The sequence below is a fragment of the Trametes versicolor genome (genome assembly GCF_000271585.1).
Source record: "Trametes versicolor FP-101664 SS1 unplaced genomic scaffold TRAVEscaffold_2, whole genome shotgun sequence".
NCBI classification, from domain to species: domain Eukaryota; kingdom Fungi; phylum Basidiomycota; class Agaricomycetes; order Polyporales; family Polyporaceae; genus Trametes; species Trametes versicolor.
In genome coordinates, this window is record NW_007360322.1 from 3016316 (window position 1) to 3026862 (window position 10547).

General features: G+C 61.3%; 2 protein-coding genes across 2 annotated transcripts; one reads left to right on the forward strand and one right to left on the reverse strand.

Moving 5' to 3' along the window:
* Window positions 1–1704: 1704 nt before the first annotated feature.
* Window positions 1705–1949, forward strand: TRAVEDRAFT_26665 (uncharacterized protein; the record flags this gene model as incomplete). The annotated part of the gene is made up of 1 exon (XM_008035392.1): window positions 1705–1949. A coding segment is annotated over one exon (245 nt), but the record flags the coding sequence as incomplete, so codon positions are not given.
* A 6672-nt stretch (window positions 1950–8621) lies between these two features.
* On the reverse strand, window positions 8622–10016 carry TRAVEDRAFT_114523 (uncharacterized protein; the record flags this gene model as incomplete). Its single annotated transcript, XM_008036351.1, has 3 exons — window positions 8622–8906; window positions 8964–9236; window positions 9405–10016. Coding segments are annotated over 3 exons (1170 nt in total), but the record flags the coding sequence as incomplete, so codon positions are not given.
* Between the last annotated feature and the right edge of the window lie 531 nt (window positions 10017–10547).

Genomic DNA, 10547 nt, shown 5'->3' on the forward strand with positions numbered 1-10547 from the left:
CAAGCGCAGGACAGCGGCGGGTATGGGCGTGGATGCGGCCCTCTGAGCGGTGGAAAGAGGAAAGCGGGAGCTCGCTGTGGAGGACGACGAGGACGGGAGGAAGAGCGATGAGTGAGGGCAACGAGGCCCCGATCGTGGAGAGCGCCGAGCACGCAGCGCGAGATCCAACTCAGATGACGACCCGCGCTCTCCTGACTCCCTCCCCCATTACACCGGCCGTCGCTGGCCTATCGATCGTCTTATCGTCATTGCGGCGGTGTGCCCTGGCGAATGCATGCACTGACGCTGCTCCAGCGACGGGCGCCAACGGCCGCTTCTCTGACATGTCGCGGGCTAGGACCGTCGTTGCAGCGTCTGCCCTCGGGTCCCGCTCGCTTCCTTTCCGTCCAGGACGTGTTGGCGGGCGAGTGACGCCCTTGAAGACCACTCGACGTCCACTCGCGAGCTCGAGCCACAACGCGTCCATCGGCCTCCTCTGCTAAATCCACCCAGCTCGCCTAGATGCGATCGCGCTGCGCGGGTGCCTGTCTCTCTCGCCCTCCACCGCACGCTCTCTCCTCGCGCCTCTTCTGTCGACCCGCCACGCCGCTGTCCCTTGCATGCGAGCCTGCCCATATGTGCGGACGCCCGTCTGCGGCCTATCCGTGGGTCCGCGCACACAAACCCGTCCATTCCATCCTTTCGCTGACTCGCTTCTCGTAGTGTACGTCGAGAACATGGACTCGAGTAACATGTCATGTTCCTACGGCCGCACGCGCACACCAGGAACCGCGGACGGTGTCTCTTTTGAGCTCCTACTCGCCCTTCCAGTCGATCGCGAACGGTGCCTCGCCCGCAAAGCCCGCCTTCTACGCACTTGTACAACGCTTGGCGTACTCGTAAAGTGACCCCGGTGCGAGCACGAAGCCGCCGTGAGAGTCCTGCGCCAGGAATACACGCCGCGCGCTCGCTCGCCGCTCTCCCGTCCCCGACGTCCTCTGCCTACGCCCACGCTCAGCGCCGCGTGCGCATTCTCTGCCAGCTCGTAGACAGCACGCTAATCTCGCGTCCGGTGCGTTTCCATATCGATCCGACGTAAACTGCGCTCACCATTCCGGATACAGAGTGCATATCCACCCCTCCAAGATCTGTTCGCCGCGTCTGCAAATCCAAACGCCCCGCTGTGGAACTTTGACAGCACGTTCATCGTGCTCGGATACGTGCGCCGCTGCACGCACGAATGCGCCGCCAACGTCCTCCGCCCTCCACGCCCTCTCTGAGACGACGACCTCTCTGCGGCCTTCCGCCCGGTCTGCCGCACTCGCCCCGCTGTTGGCACGTCCCCGCTTGACATGGCGCGGTGCACACCGCCTCTGTCTCCCATCTGGTGAGTTCCCATCCCGCCCGCACGCGAACTGCGCTCACCAGGTCCGGTTTTAAGCCCGCCCACACCCAGAAATGGGCGTAACACTGTCCTGAGTGCCGGTACGGGCGTCCTCTCGCGCTTGCCATCTCACAGGATGTCCCTGCGATGGACTATGACGGTAGTCACGCCGTTCGGCGCCGTTGGACGCGCACACGCCACGTTATTCAGGCGGCCTCGCGCCAAGGCTTGCCGCCGACCTCGCGCCTCGACGCCGCCCCCGCAGCCGTTCTCAGTCTCACGGCGCGCTCCAGCGAACCAGGACGCATACACCCCGGCAGTATCGTCGCATTCGGAGCCGAAAAAATCGGACGATTTGCGTCGATTTCATGGGCAACGGCCGAACTCGCCGCCGCATCCCCGCTCGTGCACGCATCGTGCCGCGGCACCGTTTGGCACAGGCATCGCTGTATGCTCCCGCTGTCGATCCCGCCAGCCGCAGAACGCCCGGGGGCGATTGCGCGTGCACGGCTGCGCCGGCGGTCGTCCCGGGACGACTATTCGCGACCTCGCGTAGGGACCGCGGCCTCGCGACCTTCGTCGATGACGCGCCGCACTTCCATGAACCAGGACGCGTACGCTGACGACGTTTCGTTGCGATCCGAGCAGAAAATATTTGGGGTGCGTCGGGCGATTCCATTGGCGAAAAACATAAACTCGGCGTCCCGGCCCTCCTGCTCGGCGCACCGCTCCGTAACTTGGCACGAGGACGCCCGTACACGATTGCTATCGTTCGCCGTTGCGTTCGAGCGCGTCCGGACGATTTCATTTTCGGGTGTGTTTGTGGTCCGGCGGGGTCGACCGCATCTCCATGCGCGTCGGCACTCCCTGACGCGAACTCCCGACTCGACGGCACTGCAGGTACATCTCAGGTGCACCGCACACGCGGCGCTGTGGTCTCCTCCGCGTACGGACGCGTCGCGGGCCGTGACGTCGTCGTCGTCACCGTCATCGTCGCCTGGCGGCGCGTTCGGCTGCCCGCCCGCGTTTGGCGCCGCAGAACGCGACGGCGTTGCACGAACGCCCGCAGGACGGTACCTCGTCGGGGGACGTGGCCCGCGAGCGAGTACGCGTCGCGACGGAGAAGACTGCCTGCGGGGCTGATGACGCGCGCAGGAGCCGCGTCCGCCCTCGCTCTCGTCCTTCGTGGCAGTCGCCGCCAGCTCGTCTGCTGCGGAGAGCGTCTCCACGAGCCCTCTGCGCCGCCACAACTCCGAGCGCCGTTCGAGGCACGGAACGGGGGGAGAGGGCTGCGACGTCGGGCTGTACCTACCTAGGCAGCACCTCGCCGCACGAGCCCCCGCCCCCGCTCCCCCCACGTTGAGCGCCCCCCCGGCTGTGCGGCTGTCTGTAGTACCTGTATCTACATCTCGATGTTCATCGGTCCGCGCCGCCCGCCCGTCGTCCCGTCCCTGCGCCCCTCCCGTACCGCTCGCGCCGTCCGCGCCGCCGGTCTGTTCCTGTGAGAGACATGGGAGATGAGCCGACATGTACCGTACCGCCGTGTCACCGCGCGATGCTCACCATCTCGTGCCAGATTGCACTCTGCCTCGCGCCTCCTCGACGTGTGGGCCGCCGGCTGGCCCCGCAGCGCGTACTTCGCCCTGCCGCGGTACGCTCGTCAGTTTCCCGCCATCCGCAGGCGGCAAGAGACTCACCGTGCGTTTCTGCAGATCATCGATATCCCAGGCACCCGGTCGCTAGCTGTGACGCGAACGCAGCGAGACGGCGACGCGCGCCGCGTCGCTCGTGCGCGGCGCCCTCACCGCGGACGCCGCGCTGCCGGGAGGTAGAAGCCTCGGCGCCTCTGGACGGCGGTGTGCGAGGTGCACGGCGGCGGGAGGCAGGGCCTCGTCGGGTCCCCGCCGCCGCAAGAACGTTCCCGCGCCGCGCCGCGCTCTACGAGTCTGCGCTGCGGCCGCCTCGCCTATCTAGATACTGATCTACGCCCTCGTCCTCTCCCGCCCCGGCTACCAGCCTCCGTTCCGAGTCGCCCTCCTTTGCTAGTACCGTCTCGGTGCTGTGCGCGCGGAGTCGCTCGCTCTAGACATCACATGTGAGTACCGCGCCTGTTTGGTTATGGGAAGAAGCTAACGCACCGTAGCCCCTGCTAGAGACGTTCCGGCCCGTCTGGGATGCGTTCGAGCGCGGCGGGCATGCACCGTCAGTCAGTACCTAACGCGCGGCGGACAGATGCGCCGGGACGCGTGGTTGGTAGTAAATACATGTCGCGTCTGTATCGAGAATGTCAGCGGATCCGGAGGTCCTGGGAGAACACGACGCCGCCCGAGACACGCAAGGAATACATACATCAAGACAGATCTGTCCGCGAGACTTGGTACCGCACGCCGACCGGCGGTGCACCACCGTCCCGTTCGCTTGCTATCCTCGGCTTTGTATGTGTCCTGGCGACAATCGCACGCGAAAGCAAGCCCCAGGTGACGGCACTCACCCGTCGTATCGAGCAGCGGCGTAGACCGCGGACATCTAGGTAAGTGAGAGATTCAACCTCATTCTCGTTCAGTAATAGCAGACGTACTTACTGCCGTGTTCTCCAGGTTGACGCCGTATCGAGCCGGGCGGACTGGTGCTATCATGTACGTACCAGTCAGCATTGCTCGCGAAGGCGTCTGCGCGAAACCGAGGGGGATGGGCGGGTGCTCGGTCGAATCATGACGGCGCATAAGGGGAACGAACACGGCACGACTTCTATCGTATCACAAGAAATAGTACTCACCGCGAAGAAGGATCAGAACCTCAACGACGACCGTTGTATGGTGCATGCTGTGTGTACCGTCGCCTCGACGTGTATCTGAAGGTGGGGAGCCTGGGACCGCAAGGTCAGTGACGAACCACATGCCGCACATGATGCTAACGTACCTCCGACAGGCAGCCCTGGCCAACATGAACACGGCGCGCTCTCACCTACGCGGGGATAGCAGGAGCATGACGGAGGGGTAGGGGCGAGCAGGAAAGGTGTGCACGCTCGTGTCGCAACCGCCCTCGTACTTATTGCTGATGAGATTTAGGGCCGTCTCCTCCGCGTCGCACCATGGTCCGTGCGGTGACCGTCTCCCGGAGCCAAGCCCGCCCCCGTCGCGCGCAATCAGTTGCTGACGGCGACGAGGCGACGCCGTTACGAGAGGACCGGCGGAGCGCACCGAACCCACTGGGGTCCGCGCCAACCAGGGCGCGACACGACGAGCCGACGGAGACGGGGAGAGCGGGCAGGGGTGCTCGCGGTCGCACCGCGGGAGGGCTAGACGTGAATACGCGGCGCGGTACGATTCGCGGCGTAGTCTCGATTCACAGATTGGAGGGCGCGCTCGCTTCGGACGGCGGGCGCTCGGTACGCGACCTGTCAGGACCGCCCTCGTTTTGAGCGGCCGTGACTACCATCTATTGGGACAGGTTCTGGGCTGAACATGCATTCGTCTCGGGAGCCACAGTCAGCGGCAACAGAACTACATTGTCCGGCCGCCGTCTTCGGGGCGGGTGGTCTTTGAACCTGGCAGGCGCACCACCAGTGCGGTTCCATAAGTATGAGGCCCGCATGTGTATCTGCATGCTATATATTTCTATCACAGACCTGTTGTATCCACTGCGTTAAATGTGCTGCAGATTGGCAAGTGATTGCGCAACAAAGGACGGTCGTTACGCCCGCACACGATTGACAGCTTCGCGAGAGTACCATATTCACTTGTAAGCCGGCGTACGGCTTCACTGAATCGGACGTGGAACAGAACGGGAACGAATCTTCGTTGCCGTGAAGTGAGTTCTAAGGAATACAGAGGGGAGCGCGTACTACGTACCTTCGTTGCCGTGAAGTGAGTTGGGCAACGAAGGGGGAGCGGGTCAGGTATATATAATGTGCGGGTGACAGCGGCCCAAACAGGCGTCAACGTTGGACTATCCGAGAAGCGAGCGGGGAGCGGGCGGGAAGCGAGCAGGTAGCGGGCGGGGGACGAGGATGAGGCGAGCGGGGAGCGGGCGGTAAGCGAGCGTGGCGTAGGTTCGTTCGTGTAACCCCAGCGCGGGGTTACACTCCTCCCCGCCCTCTAGAAAGAGAAACACGACGGAAAAAAAAGAAATGAAACACGGAACACAGGGACAGGGAAGACGGTTGTCGGAGTAGAGTCGTACGGCCGGGGGGGGAAGGGAGTACACGTCGCCGGGACGCGGGGCTACGAGTTTGGTGCAAGGCACGAGAGCGAGACGGCGCGACCAGCGCGGGGGACACTGTAATGAAACAAAAGGGGGGCGAGCCAGCGCGATATACATAACCAGGAATATGAAAAGGAGTACTTTCCTAAGCAGAGTCGAGGGTGGCGAGGAACTCGTCGAGCGCCGCGAGCTTGTCCACCTCGCGACCGGGCAGCCAGGAGTCGGAGCCAGGGCCATAACCCAGCCAGCGAACGAGGTATTGCCAACCGCGCCCAGCGCGGCGACGATCGAGGATCTTCTCGACGAAGTACTCTTCCTCGCCCTCGGGAGTGACAATCGGGCCCGGTTGCGGGTTAGCGCGGCCCGGGAAGCGTTCGTCGTCGTTGTCGAGGAAGGGGCGGAGTAGGGAGGAGTGGAATGTCGGGAAGACGTTCATGGAAGCGGGCAGATCGAGTGTGTAGGAAGAGCTGTCGGGGTTCGCGCGCGCAACGGTGTACGGTCCGTCGAAGCGGACCATGAACTTCGCGACGCGATGGGATCCGCGTTGCATGTATTCGCGCCTGCGGTGGAAAGTGGAGAGGAGTACGCGGTCACCAACCGCGTATCGCTGTTCTACACCGCGCGACGTGTTGGCGTGCAGCGCTTGCGCTGCCTTGGATAGGAGAAGGGTATCCTGAGCCTCCATCACGTCTGTTTCCAGTCGACGCAGCGTCTCCAGGGCAGCGGAAACGTCTTGACTGTCGATGAGACGCATCACGTCATCGACGTCGTGGTCCGAGATAGGCGGGATGACGCGAGGCGCACGTCCATGCCTGAGGTAGAACGGCGTCTGGCCTGTGGAACCATTGACGGTGCTCATCAGCTGAAAGCGTATGAGAGGCAACGCGCGCACCCAGCCCTTTTGGTTGCGCGCGACATGGAAGCGCAACATTTGGATCGCGGTTTTGTTCGAACGTTCGCTTGACCCGTCGGTCTCCGGGTGGAAAGAGCTGGACATGTTGAGCTTCACGCCGATGAGGCGATGCAGAGCCTTCCAGAAACGGGAGACAAACAATTTGTCGCGATCTGAAACGATGTTCAGTGGCAATCCGTTCTCGCAGTACCAATGTTCGAAGAAAACGCCTGCGAAATCTTCCGCAGTCATGTCTGTCCGACAGGGCACGAATCGCATATCAGAGCCGAGGCGATCGGTCATGGACACGATACAATTAAAACCTTCGTCTTCTGGCAGAGCTCCAATGAAATCAATTGCGACGCTCTCGCAGCGACCGTCAGGAACGGGCAATGGGTGCAGGGGGCCGGCGGGTTTACGCGTCAGGCCCTTGTTGCGTTGACAAGCGTCGCACGACGGGATGTATAAAGTCTCCAGTTCTGTCCTCATCTTGGGCCAGAAAAAGGAGTCGCGGATGGCACCGTATGACTTGTCAAAACCAAAATGACCAAGAGCATCATGTGCCATGCGGAACACTCCTTCGCGGAGATCTGCGACGCGCGGGATACAGAGTCGCTCTCCGAGATACAATAGGCCGTGACGCACGGTGACACCACCGTTCTCGCGACCGTCAAGGGAGCCCGCGTGCAGCCGTTTGATAACGTCAGGGTGCCCATCACTCAGCATCGCCAGAAGGCGCATGCACCATTTATCGTTCGAGTATCCCGCTCGAATGCGGGCGAGCCAGGCGGGATCCGAGGACACGCGCAATGTGCTCACTGCCGCGCATGCCAGAGGCGCGGTCACGTGGGCGCGTTCAGCGCGGTTAAGAGCGTCAATTGCTCCGTGCGCCAGGCGCACCGCGGCGATCGCTGATTCGGGGACTTCAGAGAGATCGACGACCTGGCTGCGTAAGCGCGATAGCGCATCCGCGGCCAAGTTCTCTTCCCCTTTGATATATGCGATCTTATAATCGTACTGGCCAAGAAATTCTTGCCAGCGCGCCTGACGACGCGACAGGTGCTTTTGCGTGCCAAAGTTCTCCAAGGTCCTATGATCCGTGAAAATTGTGAACGGCACACCTAATAAGTCAATCCGCCATTTCTTGAGCGCACGGACGATAGCGAGGAGCTCCTTCTCATGGACAGGATAGTTGAGCTCCGCGGCCTTGAGTTGACAAGACTCGAAGGCCACCGGTCGCGCGGTCACGATGGTCTTTCCGTACATGAGTACGGCGCCAGTGCAGTAGTCGCTGGCGTCCGTCGCGACGAATATCTTGTTGTCGCCCATGTTGAGATGGTCGATGACGGTGAGGCACTCGTGACTTAGGACGAGTTCCTTGGCGGCCGCGAAGGCGGCGTCGTGGACAGACGTCCATTCGAAGTCCTTCTCGGCTTCCTTGGTCGTGAGACCGTTCAAAGGGACCGTCAGCTCAGCAAGATGAGGTAGGAAACTTGCGACGTAGCGAACTAGCCCTAAGAATGCGCGGACGTCTGTAGCGTTCTTCGGTGTCGGCCAGTTCGCGATCTTGGAAACTTTCTCTCCGTCGGGCTGAATGCCCGCGCGCGAGATCCTGTGACCCAAGAAACGCAGGTCCACACAGAACAGTTCGGTCTTCTTCAAAGAGCAAAAAAGCTTGTGTGCGCGGAGGGCATTAAGCACCGTCCGCACGTTCCGCTTATGTTCTTCGACGCTGTTCGACCAAATGATAATGTCATCAAGGTAAACATGACAGATGCGACCGATGAAAGGACGTAGCGCGTTATACATCCGTCGTTGATGTGTGCTCGGCGCGTTTCGCGCGCCCTGCGGCATGACCTTCCACTCGAAAAGGCCGAACGGTGTCGTGACTGCAGTGTATTTGACATGTTCGGGCTTGACGAGCGTCTGGTAGAACGAGTTAGTCATGTCTAACTTCGCCCAGATCGTACCTTTCCCGCAGTCGGACAAGATGTCCTGAATGGACGGGAGGGGGTATACGTCGGGAACCGTGTTGTCGTTCAGGGCGCGGTAGTCGTTCACCCAGCGCGGCTTCGCGGACGGGTCGGACTTTGGTACGAGGAAGCATGGCGAGGCGAAAGGGCTTGAGGATGGTTGCAACCTGCCCGCGGCGATGTGTTCGTCGAGCAAGCTTCGCCACACCTCCCTGTACTTCTTCGGGCAATCGTACTGACGGCGGACGATTGTCATGTTCGCGTCCTTGAGGTTGATCTCGTGATACACGTCGGTGGGGAGTTCGTTGATGTGAGGTATGTCCTCTGGGAAGCAGTCAGCGAACTCCTCTTTCATCAAGAGGTCCTCACGCTTGAGCATCTCGATTTCGGCGAGTGCTTCGACCCTCTCCCGCAGAGCAGCGACGCAGTAGTCGGGAGGAATTGAGGTCGATTCCGGTGGGGTTGGGGTGATCATCTTCAGCTCGCGAACGACGTCGCGGTGTTTCGCGCGCGTCAAGCTTGCTTCCAACACAAGAAGTTCGTTGTCGAGCCTTCTCTGTTCTCGACGCGCTTTGAAGTCCGGTTTAGAGCTCGTTGTTCGGGGGGCAGCAATCGTCAGATCTCGAGCGGACGGTGGATGCCACAACGCTTTATTAAACATATCGACGAGAACGTGATTGCGGACAAGGAACGGAGAGCCGAGAATGAGAGGCGAACACAGTTCAGAAACGATAAGAGCCTTGCAAGATACAGAAGTCCACGACCCGTCCGGTGTTGAGACCGTCAATTTACACCACTCAGTTGCCTCAACCCCTCCGCCGTTGAAAGCGTTTCCGAGGGGCACGGTGCTTTGTAAGCGTCTGCGGCGTAGTTGAAGACGCGAGACGATGTCTTCGCGAATCAATACTAAGGGTGAACCCGTGTCAATCAACGCTGACACTTCGTGGAAGCCAGAAGGGGCGTTGATGTGTACAGGCCAAGACAGGTGGGGGGACGTGAACGGAGAAGGACGTACATCGTCATCCGAGCTATCTCCTTCCGACAGGACTCCAGAGCATTGCGCCAAGGGAGAGGTCGCGCGGACTGCGGCGACGTTGATGTAGTCGTCTTCGTCGCTGTGCTCGTTGTCTACCGTAACCGCCGCGACCTTGCGAGGCGCGTCCTTCTTCATACCCTTCAACTGTTCCGCCGGCGTCTTGAAACCGACGCTGGGGAAGCCATTGGGGCATTCCTTTGACTGGTGACCGGCGTTGATGCGGCGGCACTTGAAACAACCGGCGTTGTCCATTAGCAGCTTCCGATCGTCAGCGGACAGTTGTCCCAGCCCGTTAGAGGACCCAGCGGAAGGTTTGTTGCCAGAGCCAGATCCAGAAGCAGCACCAGACCGAGAAGAGAAACCGGAGCCAGACGAGGTGTTGTTGAAGCGAGACTTGTTCGTGACGGCAGTAGACTTAGCCTTTGAGAACTGCTCGTACTCGCGGAAACGACGCCTACGGTTGGATAGGCGTTCGGCGTCGAAACAGATCAGAGCCTCCTTCCAGGTGGCGTAGGTGTCGGCGAGGGAGCTGTACTCGCGACGCACCATCGCCTGACGAACCTCGTCGCAAGCTCCGGCAGAGATGAGCCCGCGAAGAGTTCGTTCGTCGATGCGACGGCGTACGGCTTCACTGAATCGGACGTGGAACAGAACGGGAACGAATCTTCGTTGCCGTGAAGTGAGTTCTAAGGAATACAGAGGGGAGCGCGTACTACGTACCTTCGTTGCCGTGAAGTGAGTTGGGCAACGAAGGGGGAGCGGGTCAGGTATATATAATGTGCGGGTGACAGCGGCCCAAACAGGCGTCAACGTTGGACTATCCGAGAAGCGAGCGGGGAGCGGGCGGGAAGCGAGCAGGTAGCGGGCGGGGGACGAGGATGAGGCGAGCGGGGAGCGGGCGGTAAGCGAGCGTGGCGTAGGTTCGTTCGTGTAACCCCAGCGCGGGGTTACACTCCTCCCCGCCCTCTAGAAAGAGAAACACGGGGTGCCACGTAGGTACGCGTTCTGCTTCTCGAGACTGGTGATCCAGACGTCGAGGGGGTCTTCTTCACGATGTTTCGAGGCGAACATGGATGTGAC